At 42.1% G+C, this 18,239-nt stretch overlaps 8 protein-coding genes across 8 annotated transcripts; 3 read left to right on the top strand and 5 right to left on the bottom strand.

Moving 5' to 3' along the window:
- Positions 1–104: 104 nt before the first annotated feature.
- PAS_chr2-1_0264 (Mitochondrial outer membrane protein with similarity to Tom70p) lies at positions 105–992 on the top strand (the record flags this gene model as incomplete). The annotated part of the gene is made up of 1 exon (XM_002491111.1): positions 105–992. The coding sequence occupies one exon, from the start codon at positions 105–107 to the stop codon at positions 990–992; it is 888 nt and encodes a 295-aa protein (XP_002491156.1).
- Positions 993–996: 4 nt separating this feature from the next.
- PAS_chr2-1_0263 (Catalytic subunit of 1,3-beta-D-glucan synthase) lies at positions 997–6,264 on the bottom strand (the record flags this gene model as incomplete). Its single annotated transcript, XM_002491110.1, has 1 exon — positions 997–6,264. The coding sequence occupies one exon, from the start codon at positions 6,262–6,264 to the stop codon at positions 997–999; it is 5,268 nt and encodes a 1,755-aa protein (XP_002491155.1).
- Positions 6,265–7,409: 1,145 nt separating this feature from the next.
- On the top strand, positions 7,410–9,365 carry PAS_chr2-1_0262 (uncharacterized protein; the record flags this gene model as incomplete). The annotated part of the gene is made up of 1 exon (XM_002491109.1): positions 7,410–9,365. One exon carries the CDS (start codon positions 7,410–7,412, stop codon positions 9,363–9,365), a length of 1,956 nt encoding a protein of 651 aa, XP_002491154.1.
- Positions 9,366–9,487: 122 nt separating this feature from the next.
- On the bottom strand, positions 9,488–11,215 carry PAS_chr2-1_0261 (Activator of Chs3p (chitin synthase III), recruits Chs3p to the bud neck via interaction with Bni4p; the record flags this gene model as incomplete). The annotated part of the gene is made up of 1 exon (XM_002491108.1): positions 9,488–11,215. One exon carries the CDS (start codon positions 11,213–11,215, stop codon positions 9,488–9,490), a length of 1,728 nt encoding a protein of 575 aa, XP_002491153.1.
- A 454-nt stretch (positions 11,216–11,669) lies between these two features.
- PAS_chr2-1_0260 (Hypothetical protein) lies at positions 11,670–15,105 on the bottom strand (the record flags this gene model as incomplete). The annotated part of the gene is made up of 2 exons (XM_002491107.1): positions 11,670–13,510; positions 13,575–15,105. The coding sequence occupies 2 exons, from the start codon at positions 15,103–15,105 to the stop codon at positions 11,670–11,672; spliced, it is 3,372 nt and encodes a 1,123-aa protein (XP_002491152.1).
- Positions 15,106–15,234: 129 nt separating this feature from the next.
- Positions 15,235–16,086, top strand: PAS_chr2-1_0259 (Hypothetical protein; the record flags this gene model as incomplete). Its single annotated transcript, XM_002491106.1, has 1 exon — positions 15,235–16,086. One exon carries the CDS (start codon positions 15,235–15,237, stop codon positions 16,084–16,086), a length of 852 nt encoding a protein of 283 aa, XP_002491151.1.
- PAS_chr2-1_0258 (uncharacterized protein) lies at positions 16,073–16,672 on the bottom strand (the record flags this gene model as incomplete). Its single annotated transcript, XM_002491105.1, has 1 exon — positions 16,073–16,672. The coding sequence occupies one exon, from the start codon at positions 16,670–16,672 to the stop codon at positions 16,073–16,075; it is 600 nt and encodes a 199-aa protein (XP_002491150.1).
- Positions 16,673–16,801: 129 nt separating this feature from the next.
- Positions 16,802–18,106, bottom strand: PAS_chr2-1_0257 (Nucleoside transporter with broad nucleoside selectivity; the record flags this gene model as incomplete). The annotated part of the gene is made up of 1 exon (XM_002491104.1): positions 16,802–18,106. The coding sequence occupies one exon, from the start codon at positions 18,104–18,106 to the stop codon at positions 16,802–16,804; it is 1,305 nt and encodes a 434-aa protein (XP_002491149.1).
- Between the last annotated feature and the right edge of the window lie 133 nt (positions 18,107–18,239).

The following is an 18,239-nucleotide window of genomic DNA, read 5'->3' as shown; positions in this document are numbered from 1 at the left end:
CTCACAGTTCCTCCCAAACCTCATTGTCACCCAAGTTTTTTGTCCAAGGACCATAGTATATTGCATTATCTAAAAGTGCATAAAAATCAATTAGTCCCACCTACATGTCGTTCAGCCTCAAACAAAAGGGAAATCAAGCTTTTGCCGATGGTAGCTTTCAAGAAGCTGCAAATATCTACCAAGAAGCCTTACAGCTTGACCCCCAAAATCCGGTTCTGTATTCAAACAGAGCAATGTGCTATGTGAAACTTAATAACTGGCACCAAGTATTAGCTGATACAACCGCTGGTTTGGAATTGCGCGTAAACGATACAAAGACCCAAGTCAAACTTCTATGGAGAAAAGGCCTGGCATTGTCAAAGCTGGGAAACGTCTCAGAAGCTTTAGAATCTTTCAATAAAGCCTTAGAGCTGGATCCCAACAATGCTACTGTCAAGTCTGAACTTGAGCGCCTAGTATTGAACAAAAGAAGAAAACACTTACAGTCGGAAAATGGTTCACTCCTATCACTAACTATTGAAAATTATGATGTTCTACCTTCAGAATTCACAAGCAATCACATCCAGGAGGCTGATACTTATCAAGAAAAGCCAGCGTCCTCATCAGAGCTTTTTGAAGGGTCATCCTTCAACCCACCTGCATTCCCATCGGTTTACTTTCTAAGTAGGCTGAAATTTTTACCTGCATCTCAGAAACCACCTGCTTACCACTACGTTCTTTCTTTCTCTCCAGAAACATACTCTAGTCTCTTTAAAGAAGGTGGCTTAGATTCAAACTTTTTGGATTTCTTCATTGAGGCGGTCATTAATAACCAAATAAAAAACCCAGATAATGTCCTACAGTGCCTTAAAATATTCTCTACTTGCAAACGATTTTCAATCTATTTGTCATTTACGGAAGCTAATAACATTACGCTCATGTTTGAAAAATTATCCAATCTCAGCGACAAACAGTTATTCACAACTACAAGAAATATCTGGGGTTTGCCCTAACTTGTTATCTGTTATCTTTCCTTGCATTAACTGTGTCCATATTGGAAATATCAGTGATTATGGAATGGCTTTTTAACCCTAGGTTTGGGTTCTTATACGCAATTGGCTGGAAAAGCTGCTGAAATATTTCTGGCATGTTCTCCCTGAACACTTCATTTCCATATACAATTGAAATGATGTAAGGTCCGATTATGAGTGCCACCTGTAGAGATAATATGAGTAAAAACAACACAGACAGTAACTGGGCATGGGTCCTTTTTCTTTTACTATTTCTCATAGGAAATAGTTGCGGCTTTAGTTGTTTACTTGGAGGTAGCCAAAACAGCATCAGTGAGTGGATGCTATCAATAAATGGTGTCAGAACAATTGGAATTTGCAGAAATAAAAGAATATGCACATAGATAAAGTCTGCTGCAAAAAGACTTTGCTCAATCACCTTACAAAAGTATTCTCTCACAGGTTGACTCAACACATTAAACCCTAAACCAGAAGTAATCCACTTTCCAGACCACCAGGCCCTGTTTGTTCGTCCATGTCTGAACTCACTGGTAAGAAACAAACTGGTAACCAATCGAAAGAGCAACGATTCTATCAGACATGAACAACAGAACCCAAGAACCGTGGTTGCTAATTCCCAATTTTGAAACATCCATAGCAAGTTGAAGAACAAAATGTGATTCAATAGTCCTAATATTCTCGTAATTGCTGCAAGGACGGACGGAAACGATTTCCAGCAGGTAGAACTGACCAATGGTGCGATTATCAAAGAAAGTGGTTGCAATAGTAATAACAAAACAATATTCACAGCTATAGGACCCAAAGAACACACTGCCAACCTCATAATAGTATTCACTCTCAAAGCGCCAGTATTCAATTGTGAATTTGAAAAAAGATACGCGTTGAAAACAATTAATGTCTTCAGCAGATGTGTTCCCACTTGAGTCAAAAGAAGATTAATAATTGATGGCTTGTTCAAGTAGCCTAGATCTATATTCTCCCCAAGTTTAACTTCTTTCCGCTTGGATCCAGTGTATAGTGCTCTATTATTCCGGACATAACCTATCCAAGATTCCTGCTGCCATTTAGAATTACCCTTAAATAACCACTGCAAGGTTTTTCTGTAATCTAAGAAAAAGCTTTGCGGTGCAAATTGATTAGGGTTAAAAAGAAACGGGCTTATTACCAGAGCAGTGATCGTGAACCAGAAGTATATCAACACTGTTCTCCACATAGAAATGGATGTGAAAAGTAATAAAAAGAATAGAATACTTGCTTCATGTAAACTGACCGTTGAAAACTTGGAATACAAAACAGAAAAAGGCATCCGAGTTGTAGCAAATCCTCTTCCCGTGGCAATATATTTGGCGCTACCAGTGGATAAGTTATTCAATAGTGAGTTAGCATAAATTTTGCAAACAAAAACCTCAAAAAAAATGGAAAAGGAGGCAAGTTGCTTACTGAGTCTTGTGACCGCCTTTCCTATTCCCCTTTCAGTGACCTCTTGCACAAACAAAGGGATAAATGAAATGAAAAACACCAAAATGATAGACACTACACATCTTTGAAGCCAGAGGATCACCACAACTAAATTGAAGCAACCCTCAGGAGACTTTGGGTCGGTTATTGGAATATTTTTGTGGTAGCTACAAACCAAAGAATTCTTGACCAAAGCTGCCAAATTTGCAGAGAAGAGGATGAATAAATTGATGGTTAGGAATATGAACATGTTATTCAAATGGAATCCAGCATGAGCATAATAAAATGACAAAAGCCTGTCTAATGGCAACTGAGTTCCCAAGTAGAAGTACTCTCTGGAGAGCATCTGCTCACCCATTCCGGAACCAATTTTCGAAGTGAAGTTCAAGATCGATCCAAATCCCAAATCCCGGCCTTTTCCACACTGCAAATACTCACTATGTTTTATTCTACCTCCCCTAAGAAGAGCGTTCATTCCTGCATAAATGTCCTCATTCAAATGAAGGCTTTTTTGTCCTTTGGAGACACCTCCTCTAGTAGTCATGAATACAGAGTTTAAGAAGTCAGGATGGCCATAATGAAGCTTTCCACCTATTAGAGCCAAAGTTCTGGCAGACAAGGTTCCAAATGTTTGCTCCTTACCTGCTGCAACATCTCCCAATACTCCGACATTTTCCGAGAATATATACTCTCTTGCCCCAATGATTGCAACGGGATTCGGGTTGTTTGTGTCCTCATCCAGACAGTATGGATCGTCGGTAGAGTTTAACTCTTCAAACTCCGAGAATATATTTCTAACTTTGAGGCATTCTTCGAGGTAGTTGTCTTGATTGGCGTCAATCAGTTGAATGTACTCTCCACGACAAAATATCAAAGCATGGTTTTGATTATCACTCTTTCCATCTCCTATTATTGGGTTTCCTGATAACCTTATTCTATATTTGGGCTTTCTTTCACCATCTTCAAGAATTTCACAACTTCCATCAATCAAACAAGCATAATACTCTAAGCAGCCTCTATCTTCGCAGTATCTCTCTTCCAAGTATGCGATCTGCAATTCAGGGTAAGCTCTCAATAAGGTTTCCTTGCTTTCTCTTTGCTCGGGAGAACTTTTGTGGAATCTCTGCATTGAGACCACCATTCTGAATTTTCGTAGTGCCATAATTGATGCCTCTTCTAATCTCTTATTCGAATCACTACTGTCAGCTATATCTTTATTCTCAATGTCATGAAGAAGCTTTATTGCCCTGGAATAGTTCATGAATCCTGAAACAGTACGATAAAGCGTCTGGGTCCTCAACGATGCCCAGATTCTTGTTCTCAAGATATACTCTGGGGTAGCCGTTTTGAATCCTACAGTATAATAAGGAAGGTCAATCAGTCTATCCTTGATGGAACTCTTGGAAAAACTGTCTTCAGATGAGTTAATTTCTTCTGCAAGAATTTTTGTATCTTCAACAAAGTTTACCCATTCAGCAGGGTGAAGTTGTTTCAAATATTCAAGAAGGGTCAATTGCGAATTCTCATCTTCTTCTTTAATGATTTCTCTCAAGGAGAGGCTAATCTTTTCTGCATAATGGGGAATCAAGACCGAAAATGACGGCATCTTTTCTATGCCAATAGACTCTGGTATTGGTGTTGATAATGTCTGTGCAAAAAACGTGATTCTTCTTTCAGCTTCCTTATGGCCTTTAAATAATGAAGTCTTCAGGGCATGGTCTTCCTGGGAAACAAAAAATGTGGGCTCCTTCAGTATTTGCTCCGATGTATCTTGTTGACCTGGAACTATTATTTGTTGATAAATCAGTTTGTTTACATGGTCTATCGATAGTAAATGTTCCCGGTACATTGAAATAATAATTGAATTCCAAAGCTGTGAAACCAGTTGTTTCGACTTCATGCTTGTACTCCCATTGTCATTGATAATCTTAGAGTAAATTCTCTTGGGTAGCCTAGAAAAGATGTTCCTCCAAGGTGTAAGTATTGAAATTCCGATAGAAAACGATATGCAAACAGAAAAGAGTGTGTTCCAAATGATGAACCAGAGGTAGGTGTCCAATAAGAAGAGAATTAAGTCAGTAGAGAATAACAAAACAAGGAGGATCAATGGCTGTCTTTTACAAAGTAAATCGCCAAAATATGTTTCGCCAATACAGGTATTAATTTCCAGGGTGCTGAGCTCTCTAACAGAATCACGAATGGACAGTGTCAAAAAGAAATAAGTTTCAATAAATTTGGAAAGGAACACACAAACCCATAGCCCGATTGAAGCCAGTTCCGCTTTTCCCTTTAGCTTTGGAACGGAACCTGTAAAGTATTTCGAAGGTAGGTAGGTTCTCTCACCTTTAGACATGTAAGAGCCGAACAATGCACCAAATGGTACTATGGAGAAATAGAAAATGATGGCAATGGATAAAATAAACTCAAAGATAGAGATTATCAATAAGAACATGTCTTGGTAGTCCAAGCTGTTGAAAAACAAGATATAGACAATGGGGGCAACTTGGACTAATGTTAGAATCAACAGAAGTAGTAGTTTGGGTATCATTGATTCGGCACCAGGCCATTTTCTAGGCACGAACTTAATTTCTGCAATCACCGCAATCCAGTTCAAAAATAAACAGATGGAACCCGCTATAGATAAAACGGCCAATCTTGCCGATGCAGTTGGTTGGTTGTCTCTTCGATAGTCATAATCACTTGTATAGAGTGTTGGTGAGTTGAAACTTGTGTACAGCCAAAAGACACAAACATGGATTGACCACACTCTATTGAAATTCAGAACAGAATGTAAACTTGTCCTAGATTCGTAATATGTTTTGAAAAAGGCACGAGACCATTCAATGTTATGCAAATGAATATACCTCTCTGCCGGGGGAAATGAGAGAATGGTACGCTTTGAGGATTGTAGAACGATTCGTTCCAACCCTTTTCTATACCAAAATAGTTGGTTCATATCGTCATATCCTAAAATCTTATCATGGTCGATATTTCTTGGGATTGTCTCCCCTTTCGAATTGATAGCATACATCTGGTTGAAGTGAAATTGATAAAGAGGAGTGATGATGTGATCCAAAAAGGGTCTTTCAGGAGAAGGTATAGATTTTGAAAGATCGAGTGAATAATAATAATCGTTGCAGCACTTAAAGATGAAACACAAGCATTCAGGAATCATTCTAATGTTATTTGCTTCTCCCCAGCAAAGAAGATACAATGCCAGGTGTACCGTTGCATCGTCTGGAGAAAGTGCATTCATGTTCTCTGTCCATCTCTTTTGGGCCACTGAAAGCATGGGCACGGTGTAAGGTGAGTGCCTTTTAGCAGTGCCATTGTAAGAAATGTTTTCAAAGCCAATAGAGTCATCTAAATCTAGTTGAGAGGCAAAATACCACTTTCTAAAGTTTGCATTGATTCCACCGATATAATCTGCATGAAGAGACTGAAGAGCCAGATGAGGTCCCATTCTGGAGGCTCTGGAGTCTAGTAGCTTCATAAGATAATCAAACATGTTCCTTATGTTGGAAGGCTGGAAGTGAAATATCTCCTGCAATTGGTTAAAGATTATCTGAATTTTCAGCTTTGAAATGGGAACCTCATCGTCAGAAGCCCATGTCGGATAAGGATCGTAGTTGTTGTCAAACGTATCAAAGATGCCTCCTTCGGCCAGTTTCTGATTTAATAGGGAGCTCTCATCATCCAAGGCGGAATTAGGATCATAACCGTATAGATTCCCCACTCTCTTGATATCAGCCCATCTTCCTGTAGTGATAAAGGGAGTTTTTAGGGCACTGAACATCGGTGCACTTCGTTCTGAGATTCCAATTACTGGACCTAAGTGTTAGTACGGAAACGATACATTGGAACGGGTAGTGGTAATCGAACTTGAATCCATTGATCTGCTGTCCGAAGAGTGGTTCATTTTGCAATGCTTCAATTGTTTAAGGAAGTGCAACGGGATCACAGGTTGATCTTTTCCTCTTCTTGGAAGAGGACCTGCCACAAAAACCCCAGATAGCAAATCAATGAGCAGTACACGAGCCTTTGTCAAAGCGATACAATAGAGATGTGCGCGCACTGCATATAGGGGGTTTCACGTGTGATGTCTTACCTCAGTAGGTAACTGCACATACTATGCGGGTTTAAAACGCAAAGACTCAGACGCACAAAAATATGTACGTCTCAGAGGCTACTCACCTGGTGTATCCTTCCTAGGTAGATCAATTTTCGGTCGCTGTCTTCAATTTCAAGAAGGGCTGGAACTCTAGAACGTCGTGGTTCAAGCTGCTTGAATATTGGGCCCTATTTCACAATTCACGTGACAATTGCATATGACAAACACACCATATATCGTAAGTTTAGTAATCGTTCGCGGAGGGGGTGACTTCTTGAGGTGTTATTCATCAGTTTTTGCTCAAGTTCGGTTATATTCAATGTACGCAATTGGATACGTTTGACTATGACGTAATGTTTAGGACTGGGAATCTAGTAATTCTTGGCGGCGTTATAACTGTTTCATAGGGTCTATTATAAATCAGCAGACTAGTCTGAAATTGCCCTGTTGTAGTGCCACAACTTGGTTAGCTCGAACCATAGAGCTCCCTATCGCACTGTCTCCAGCGCAAGTGCATACATCCCAGGTTATACCAAGCTACCCCTTGCTATAACGAGCAAATATCCTCCCCTTCTCGGTTAAGCCAGGCCCTAAGTTTACCGAGTCAAGTAGAAACTAAGACTGCCGGCAGTCTCGGATGTCGGAATTAGTTTCGAATGTGAGAGAAAAAAATAATTTATGCATCTCCTTTAGCTCACTTGCCTAAATAAGAAGGCTAGTATAAAAAACAAACTGAATAGGCTGATTTCAGTTTCTGAAGGATTACACTTGCCCCTTGGGAAAATCTCTTTCTCTTCTTCTTCATTCTACCATTCAACTTCCAGGAAAAAATGAAACTATCTCGGTTAATAGTGCCGATTTGCTTCTGCCTATCTCGTGGCGCTATTGCTTTGTCTGCTTACGCCCATGACGGTTCTCACGGCGGGATGGACATGGATATGGATATGAGTAGGAACTCGGTTACTGCTGAGACCACAGAAACAGCTACTCATCAATTGAACGGATCTGCTGACTCTGAGACCGCAATTCCTTCCATTGAGCCTGTCCCCTTCGAAGGACACCATCACCATGGGCTGCCTATTCTTGACACAGATTTATCCCCAGCTGAGAGACTCTACTGGGAAAACTATAATACTACGACCTACTTCACCGTGGAGTCCAACTCAAGGTTTTTCTTGTACGCCCATGTCATCTCAATGGTTGTGACTTTTGTGTTCTTGTATCCAGTATGCTTGGTTCTCAATAACGTCAAAAACAAGTGGTACTTGCCGGCTCTATCCGTTCACGCGATAGTTACCGTTCTGTCCTTAATAAGCTACTCTATCTTCATTGATTCAGTCCCAGACTTGTACCCTAATAATGCTTACACAAAAATGGGGGTGGTTCTCTTTGTCTTCACGGTTGTGCACTTCGTGTCCGCCGTCATTTACCAGGGATCGAAATTTTTTGCAGTTCTTCCGTCAACCCCTAATGACAATTCTCACGCCCAATTTTTGCCATTGGAAGATTTATCAAACAAGGAGCATAACAAAAAGCATGAGGTTAATTCTACGTCATCCACCTTATTTGATTACGAAACTCGTGACAGTCATTCCAAACAGTTTCGTTCCCAATATCGAGACTCGCTGAACAGCAGCTTCCAGTTAGACGATAGAGAAGCCAATTTCTCCATCGATAATAGTTCAAATGGAACAATCCACGATGTTCCGAGTATTCCCAGCCAAGATCACGATTCTTACTCTTACAAAGTCGATGGAGCTCTTCAAAGGTTGTTTGAGGTGCCTTGGATCGCTAGGATTGCTGTATCCCTTGGTTCTGTTGCTTCAGTTGTCTTTAACCTCCTCAACTTTGGCATATTCTTCTTCTTTTTAATTTATTTTCCCACGGGTGTAGCTGTACTCAATTGCTTAGGTATGGCAAACACTGTGTTCAACCTATTAGCACATTTCATCAAAGGAGGTGTTTTTTTCAGTCTCGGACTGCTATCTCTTGCCCGTTATTGTGGTGGTTTCCAAAAACTTGGTTGGGCTTGGAATTACTCTTTTATCAACCGTTATGAGAAGAAAGACTCAATCTGGTTTAGATTTCAACCAAGAAATGTCATGATCACAATGGAAATGCTAGAGAGCAGCTTAATTCTTTTTTATGGTTGTACCAACGTATTTATGGAGCATCTGTCTAATCCTGGCGGTGAATGGGCCGCAAAGGACTTGCAACATGTATCCATTGCTTTTATGTATATTGGCTGTGGTCTCTGTGGAGTGATTACTGAGCTTAAGCTAAACAATTGGAGGTTAATTAAGTTTCAGTCCACAGTAGAGGAGATCAACAATGAAAATGAACCTATTGATGCTGAATGTTTCACCAACGTTACTTGTGGTTTTTCCCCGAATCCTTTCCCTGCATTCACCATCTTTTGGACAGGGTTATTAATGTCTCAGCACGCTCAGGCTTCGGAATTATCCACTAGTATACATGTGCAATGGGGTAGTCTTCTGACTTATGGATCCTTATTCAGAATCGCTACTATGTTGTACCTCATGTTTAATAAAACCTACAAGGGAGATTTATTTCAACCTTCTAGACCTTTAACAGAATTGGTTACCAGCTTCTGTCTTCTTTGTGGAGGCTTGGTTTTTGCAGAAAGCACTGATCCTATTGTCTTGGCAATGGCCTACCGTGGTTTAACTGGAATGTTTACCCTGAATGTCAGTGTTGGTGTTGTTGCCTTACTAATGGCCTGGATCATGACAGTGTTCAGCATCAAGGATCATCTTAAAAGATAATTCCTCTCGCTCTTGCTACGAATAAACTAATGAATAACTGTAAAGGAACTAATATTATTATCTAATCTAAACCCCTTTTTAAACAAGTATATAAGTAGAAGAGCCTGAATATAAATAAGCTTCTACATGATAATGCAATCTTTGTCTTTCTTACTATCCTTCGTGGAATTCTCAGAAGAAGAATTTAAATTCTTTAGCTTTGTTATAGCTCTAGAGTTGCCTCCTTGGGCGGACTTCTCAAGCCAGACTTTAGATTGGGCAAAATCTATTTCACATCCAATACCCTGTTCTAAGAAATGACTCACTGCAAATTGAGCTTTTGCGAGACCTCCGTGGGCAGCACGAATTGCCCATTCAAAGGCTTCATTTTCATCTTTCTCTAGCTTTTCAGAACCTACTAGGTACCAAGCACACATGGCCAACATTGATTCACAGTCACCTCCCATTGCAGCTATATTGTAGTAATGAATCGATAGATCCGGATCTTGAGGAATGACATCTCCAACTTCATAATGATGACCCAAGATGGCAGCAGATTTGACATGACCAAGAGATGCTGCCTTCACATATAATTCTAAAGCATATTTTCGATCAGGAATGACAATGTCTTCAAACCCATGGTAATGGATTTTGGCTAGCTCATAAGGAGCAGCAGCAGTAAGTTCAGTAGCTCTCATGGTTGCTCTAGACAGCCATTGGATACCAGCTTTCTTAGTGGTGATATTGTTTGGCAACCCCATCTTCGCATAAAACGAATACAGCCCCATTTTATACATGGCTGCAGCGTGGTTCCGACTCGCAGCAAATTTCAAAAACTCAACCGCCTTACGAGAGTTCCTACCCGTACCTAAGCCTTCTTCGTAACAGAGCGCTGTACGGTAAGCACATTCGACGTGGCCATGTTTAGCTGCAGATTGAAAAAGAGAAAATGACTCCTTGTCATCGGTCTTTCCAAACGCTGCGACAGAGTATGCGTCTCCCAATAGATATTGGGCATCTAGGTAACCCTTGTCCGCTAACTTTTTCAGGTAATGTTGAGCCTCTTGAAGAAAATCTTTGCGCAATTTCCCTTCCTCTTCAGACTCTGTGTCCAGCAGCAAAGCCGTCTGAAGCATATATTGAGCATACTGGAAAAGTACAGCAGGATCATGAGACTTACGTGCATTCTTTCGATACATTTCAATAGTTTTCATGCGGGGAACCAGAGCACTTGGATGCTCTGCGGTCTGCTGATTAGCTAGTAGAGACTGAGAAAAGTCCATGTTGGTGCCAATGGTGATAGCTGGAGAAACGCTGCGGTCTAGTTGGTAAAATGATCCTAAATCAACAGAGCGGGATGAAGTTCTATGATCAGGCTTGATGTTATACATAGGGCTAGAGTGGCCTGAACTTGATGTGTTTATGGATAGGCGGGAGCCTGAATTGCGATACTTATGACCAAACTCATTCAGGTTACCAATACTGCCATTGGGCGAAACAACTTTAGAGCCAGTTGCTCTTTGGGCTTCGGGATTTAATGGATGAATGAGAGGCGATGACAGGGACGAGCGGGGAGAATGGGAAGATACAGATCCGGCAGGAGAATTAGCATTCGATCTGCTCGTAACACTTCCTGGCTTACTGCTTGACCTGTTGTGTGAAACTTGGGATGTGAACGGCAACACTGGTTGTTGGACGTCCAATTGAGGCAATGCCGAAACAGAGCCAAGATTGGCTAAAGTTGCTCGAGAATTTGGCTCAGTTGAAGCGGTTTCAACACCTGACTGCGTGCTTGTGACGTCTGGTCTGTCAAAAGACCCAGTCGACCCAGGTAACTGCGGAATCTTCTGTCTGTAGGGATGTGTTGACATTGTTTTTTTTTTCGATTCTTCGGAAGGTTCAGTTCAACAACTTTATAAATAGAATGCAAGCCCACGGGTTATACGTCGTCGACAGGCAGAGTTGGTGGGTATTTGTCTTTTGTAGTTAAAGAGACTGAACTGAAATCACTAAGCGATTGTAAGGGGTTTGTGCCTGGGCGTGTGACGAGATGTGGGAACAAGATCAGTATTGGGGCAGAGAACCAGGAATTGAACTACTACTGCACGCACGCACAGGGAAAAAAAAAGAAAATGACGAAAGGGCGAGCGTGATCTGGATGTCGGATCGCTGATTACAGGATAAGGGTTCACATTTTTAGGTACTGCGCATGACAGAAAATAGGTGACAGTAGCTGTAATATTCCTATTCAGATGAACTTACTATGCTTACATAAGTGGATTGCTAAAAGAGGAAACGCCAAACGTCCAAGATGGTTCACTTGAACTAGAGTTCTTCTATCCAAGTTTTCGTCACCGGTCGATACACTTTCATTGTACCTTCAACGACATTAAGCACCAGGTTCTGTTTCATGACTTTCTTGACGCCGTTAACGTTTTGATGTATGATTTCTAGGCTGCCATCTGAGTTGCAACTCACAACAATGGCTGTATGGTGAGGAGCCCCCAATTTCGTAGTTGAGTAGTTGTTTTTAGTCGTACATTCGTAAAACTGTAAAATGTCTCCACGAGCTATTGAATCCGTGGGGTTAGACTTGATTACTCCAGATGCATCCTTGGTAAACAGCAAGGCACCGTGATGATAGTATTCACTAACAAATGCGTGCTTTCCGCATCCTTTTTCAAGAGCTAACTTAGCCAAAGTCCAACATTCTCCATCTCCTACACATTTGCCCTCATGGGATTCAGCCCACGTAGCAACATGCTCATTGAACAGGTTTCTGCCTTCAAACAATTGCTCTTGGGTTGCAGTAGGGGGAGCTGTATATTTTTGAGTGACAATTGGTGCAGTGCTATCGGACCACTTGATCTCAGCTTGAACTGTACCTAGATCTTTCATCCTGAAACTTATATATCTAGTGTAGTCGCCTCCAATTTGACCCATAGAAGTTCTGTAAATTAATCCAGCTGCATCAGGGGGGATTTGATCAAGGCGCTTGTACCATCCAGTCTCTAATTGAAGGTTCAGTTGTTGATTGGAGTCAGGTATTGGTACTTTTGTCCTTACGTAAGGTTTGGGCTTGGAAACTGCTGGTAAAGGCTTAGGTGGCTTCGAAAATGTCGGCTTCGGGGGTCTCGTTGGCTTTACTGGAGCAGCATCATGTATGCCCGACGTGTTCTTGGTACTTTGATTGGGAGTTTCAAAAATATTATGATGCTGACGTTGAGTAGGAGAGGATATCTTTTCAAATTTTACAGGTTTAGCCGGCCTGGAAGGCTTATTAGAAACATCCGGTGTCGCTGTTTCTTGATCCTGTAGTTTCTTCCGTCTGTTGAGCATTACCCTTTCCATCTCACTTACAAGATCTTGTTCTGCCGGCACTGCCCTTGATGTTTTCGAATCTGGTATTGGCTCTGAGTTTGCAAACTGCTTGTTGTTTTCCAGCTCTCCCTGCTTGGAATTGATATTGGCCAAAGATTTGGGCTTCGAAGGCTTTGGTGGTGGTTTCTTATGTGACTCAAGTACAAGACTCTCAGATTCCTTAGAAGAAAACTTTTTCCTTGGTGCGGGCGGCGGAGGAGACGGAGAAGCTATATCATCAATATCGGTCTTGACCGTTGGTTTAGGAGCTGCAACAGGGACGCTGTGATTTTTTGTGGATGATGACGATCTAAATGTTGATGGTGGAGGAGAAAAGGCCGTAGTGTCTTTGGAAGCGTTCTTTTCAGGTGGCAGAGGCGCAGGTTCCCCAGTGTCTTCGGTCTTTAGTGGAGAATTTGGCTTCGGTACATATGAAGGTGTACTGGTACTGGAAGCTGTGCGATGAGCATTTCTCATTTTGTTGAACTCCTCTTGGTGTCTCCTTTCTTGTTCTAACTTTTCTTTCTCTTGGGCACTTCTGAACGGTTTTGGAGGAGGAGGGCCAACAGTTGAAATATCAGGCAGAGAAAATGTATTACGGGGAGGGGGAGGCGGAGCTGTGCTGCCAGAATGTACTCCTTGCACAGGGGCTGCAGTGCTTATAGTAGGCGACAACTCAGTTTGGGCATGGTTTGATGGTGAAGAACCTCTTGCAACATGTACGGGAGGAGGTGCAAAGCTCTGAGGTGGTGATGCAATTACTGAAGCACTTTGTTGTGGCAACGGTTCAGGTTCACGCGGTACAGCTGGAGATGATTGAAATTGAGAATATTGAGTAACTACTCGTTGGGGGGGCGAGTGGAGCCATACCAGAAGTTGGAGGTGGCTGAATTGATGCTGTCGGATACATTTGCGAAGGTTGATTTGTGGGCTGATACTGAGTATTCAAGACATCTTGAGATTGATGGTTTGATGGAGGTTGAGGTTGTGGTCTTTGCTGATACTGAATCTCTCTTACATCCTGAGAATGGACCTGCTTGTTTTGTGAGAACTGGTGAACCGGCGACGCTTGTTGGAGCTGAGGGCTAACTGGAACTTGTGAACCTTGCTGTAATTGTGGAACCTGTTGCTGCGGAGAAGCTTCAGGAAATTGACTTGGCTGCTGAGCTGGGGAAGGTAGTTGAAACTGAGTTGCTTGCTGGATTGGCTGTTGAGCTGGAGCAGGTTGTTGAAACTGTTTCGGTTGCTGAGCTATACCAGGCTGTTGAGCTGGAGCAGGTTGTTGAAACTGATTCGGTTGCTGTGCTATACCAGGCTGTTGAAACTGATTTGGCTGCGAAGATGACTGCTGAGCTGGGCCAGGCGGCTGGAACTGGTTTGGCTGTTGAGCTGGAAGATGCTGCTGAAATTGAGCTGATTGCTGAATCGGTTGCTGAGCTGGAGCAGGTTGTTGAAACTGATTCGGTTGCTGAGCTATTCCAAGCTGTTGAAACTGATTTGGCTGTTGAGTCGCCTGCTGCGCTATGCCAGGCTGTTGAAATTGGTCTGGCCCCTGAATCTGTGAAATGGATGGAGCCTGAGGGGTTTGCTCAGGTTGTTGAACTTGCGGGAACTGAGATTGCTGTTGTGAAACGTCTTGACTTTGGGGAGTCTGTATAGTTGACTGAGGGTTCTGAAAATTCTGTAGCTGTTGCTGCAACTGCTGTTTAGCTTGTTGCTGACCCTGTTGCGCAAGTTGTCCACCAATGAAACTACCAAAAGCAGCACCAGCTTTCTGAATCTGTGGGTTTTGGGCTTCAGCGTAACCAGAATTTTGTAATTGCGATTGAACATATTGAGACCCAGCACTTTGTCCGGTCCTTGTTACACTGTCAGAGATATAAGACTCTGCTTGTGACTGAGCTGGAACTTGAGGGTTGCCCCCTATTTGATTTTGAGATGGTTGCCTGCCTGGTAATTGAGGCGGGCCGGGGTAGGTCTGACTCGCCTGTGATGGATCCTGATAGTTACCAGCAGCATAGACCTGGTTTCCTGGTTGTTGCTGGGGAGCTGACATTGAAGGCTGAATCTGAAGTTGATACTGTGCCGGATTCTGAACTGTTGCCTGAGGAGGAGGTATTGCAGATGAGGTTGCAGCTAAAGAATGAGCAGAAAATGATGGTGGGATTGATCCCGAATAAGATCCAACACTCCGTTTTGGTGGTGGTTGAAATGTTCTGGGATCAGTCAACGACTCCAAAGGCCTTACTGAAGAGTAATGCTCCTCGTGCTCAGAATCCTTATTTGAGGAGCCACTTTTATGATTCTTGATCGCGCTATAGCCAGCTTTGGCACCTTTGCCAATGAAGGAGGCCGCTGCCCCAGCTGACTTCTGTGCATTCTCTTTATTTACGAAAGACATTGGTTTGCTCTATACTGGAGAGGCTGTGAGTTTCCTGTGGAGTTGAAATATCCAGAATAGTATTTCGCGCAAGGGTCCATCACAATATTTACGTTTCTGATCTTTGACATTTATTTATAAGCGTTTTTAATGGAGAGAGCGTTAGTAAATACAACTTTCAGATTGAACTACATTCTCTCCATAGACGGAACGACTCTGGAAGAGCTTCGAGAGCCTGAGAATTTGACTTTGCTGAAAACCCTGATAGTTGACGAGTTGAAAAAATACGAACTAAGCTTAACATCCCGATCCAGCAGGCTGCCATTGAGTGAACAACTTGATCAGGAAGTAGAAATATCTCCGAAGACAGTGCAAGTAAGTTTAAACAGACAGGAGATTGGTGGGTACAATGTTCTGTATTTATCCATCGTATGTCGTGGAGTGATTAAACGTCAGGTAGTCATTCTGGTAATGAACCCACAAAAACGTGGAGTTATAGCACTAAGTCGATGTGATACTAGGTATCTGGGATTGATATGGTCACACCTTACATCAAAGATGGGTCAGATAGTCAGACCCATGGATATCACTTCGGTTTTCATGACAGAATTGTTTGACAAGAGCATGCAGGAAATACCTTCTTCAAACATTTTCAACATTGTGGGCAGTCTGCATTTAAATTTTACTGTCGAAACGCTAGGCAACTCTTTGAAAAATATCATTATAGACATTCCAGGAGATGTGCTTGAAAAGTGTGACTCAAAATCTTATGTGCAAGATATATATTCAAGACTACGAAAGCAGCTGGGTATAGATTTGTCACAATTAGAACTGACAACAATCCGTTCAAACATATTCATGATTACAAATACCGGGAGAATAAGATTTAACCAAGGAACTAGCCTGGATTCCTCGGATAAGGATACAGTGGCTGTTTGGACTATGATTGATCAATTATATACATATGCAGAACGACTCACAGCTATACCTATCCCTGTTTGAGCTTATCGAAATCAAAATCAAAGCTTGCTCCACATCCGCAACTAGTTGCCGTGTATGGACTGTCAACTACCTTGAACTGACTTCCAATCAGTTCATGTGTGTAATCGATTTTACTATCTCTCAAAATCTCCAAACTTGTCTTATCTATAAGTACTTTGGCGCCATCTCTTTCGAATAAGGAATCCACTGACTTGTCATAATTTTTAATATCATTCAACTCTAAGTTATACTGAAACCCATGGCATCCCCCAGATGATACGCTGACTCTGAGGGCGACATTGGGGTTGTTCTCTTCTTTGGCTATGCTTAGCAGCTTGTCTCTTGCTGCTGGTGTTATTGCTACTACTAAAAGCAATCCATTGTTGTCACTGTACTGGGGATTTGTTAGTCTTGTTTTGGCAAAATCGTCTGGTTGTTGAGAGAACGTCTCCTTCTTAAACGAGGTTGAAGAGGTGCTTGCTTCAGAGTAGGGCCTCGTCAAAAACTGCTTTGGCCAGCTTTGATTAAAAGAATGTGTCAATAAAGCCCTAGTTCCAATATGGAAAGTACTCTTGGCGGAGAGCAACGGTATTAAGGCTAGTCTCATTGGGTGTGTAAGAGTAAAACCAATTATCCCTGGGCTTTAGTAAGCATATAGTCACAAGGAAGTGTTCCCCGCGAAATAAAGATGGTAACCATTTTACATCCTCATTTAGATAAAGGTATAAATATATGTCTAAAGAATAAATGCTACAACCAGGTAGCTTCCTAATGACCCACATGCCAGACCAAGACTCAAAAATACAGCAGTAAAACCTGAAGCAGCTTTCTGTTCATTTTCTCCAGAAGCTATGTCTCCTACAATCATGAATGCTGAGGAGTAAATCAATCCATTGGATATTCCAAAGGAAAGCTGGAATAGGAGGTATAGAACATCTGACTGTATGAGGCCTCCCTTGTCTCGGATATTGCAAATTGCAAATAGCGGGATGTAAAGAAATCTTGCTAAGGAGAAAATAAATAATTTTATGGGAGATCGCGTGACAAATCTGGGATAAGCACATAGTAATCGACCTGCTAAATCACCAAGGTTCCAGAGTAGGAATGCCAAGGGGACAAATATGCGACTGTTGATTCCGTTGGCGGAAACAATACTCGATGCAAAGACTGGGAAGACCAAAGAAACCCCAAAGACTGTAAATATTGTGAGTGCAACAAAACGAAGTTTGGCCCACAGAGTTGAAAAGGGAACATACTCCTCCTCTTCTAAAGGGATACCTAGTTCTTCAATAGCCTCATCAGCAGTAGAAGAAGTATGAACAGGTGCAGCAACAACGTCGATTGGGCCATGTGACTCTGCCAACCCAAAAAGAACTAATGCAATACCACTAACGACACAGGCAGTCAAAAAGTATGCCATAACTGCATAATCTCTTTTAGGTTGCAACTTTCCAGCCACATGAGTTCCCGACAGGGCAGTGCTAATAATCAGAGCGATGGACGGTAGCACACCAGCAACAGCATTCCCCACAACCACAGCATTAGCATATATTGGTCCCAACACATTCACGATCGCCATAGCACCGACCTGTGATAACGACACAGCTACTGAACTCAGTGCAACATTAATCATGACCAACACAAAAAATATTATTGGATCTAGCCCCGTATTCCATACGCACAGCAGACCCATAAAGGCAAATACGACTATGGTGATTGTTTGGCCCATGACGAGTCTCTTTGAATAATCTACCCCACTTTGCTTTTGGGACAAAAACACGTTGCATAACGTTGAGGTCAACGTTGAAATGGTCATCATGGACGATGAATAGTTAGCAGAGAGCCACTTGTGTTCTTGCAACCGCTCTCCAAAGAAGTCTGAAGCTGATAGAAAGCAATTCCAAGGCCAAAGCAACGCGATTCCTACGGCCATGAATGCAGCATATTGTAGTTGTCCCACGGTTAAGGAGAACCAGCCTGTGAGAAGCTTCTTATCAGAGAAGTCGCCCTCCTCGCGCTCCAGTTCTCTATAGGTCGACATGGAGGGTAAGGTTTTACCTGAAGAGAGAAGCGAACGCTAACGATGAAGTCAAACAAGACCAAGCAGATAAGAGAAAGCGTGAGTCGCGCATTAATTGTAGATAGAAGATGTCGGTTTTACCCTATCATAAATT

The sequence above is a fragment of the Komagataella phaffii genome, chromosome 2 (genome assembly GCF_000027005.1).
Source record: "Komagataella phaffii GS115 chromosome 2, complete sequence".
Classification (NCBI taxonomy): domain Eukaryota; kingdom Fungi; phylum Ascomycota; class Pichiomycetes; order Pichiales; family Pichiaceae; genus Komagataella; species Komagataella phaffii.
This window is presented reverse-complemented; position numbering and strand designations above follow the sequence as displayed.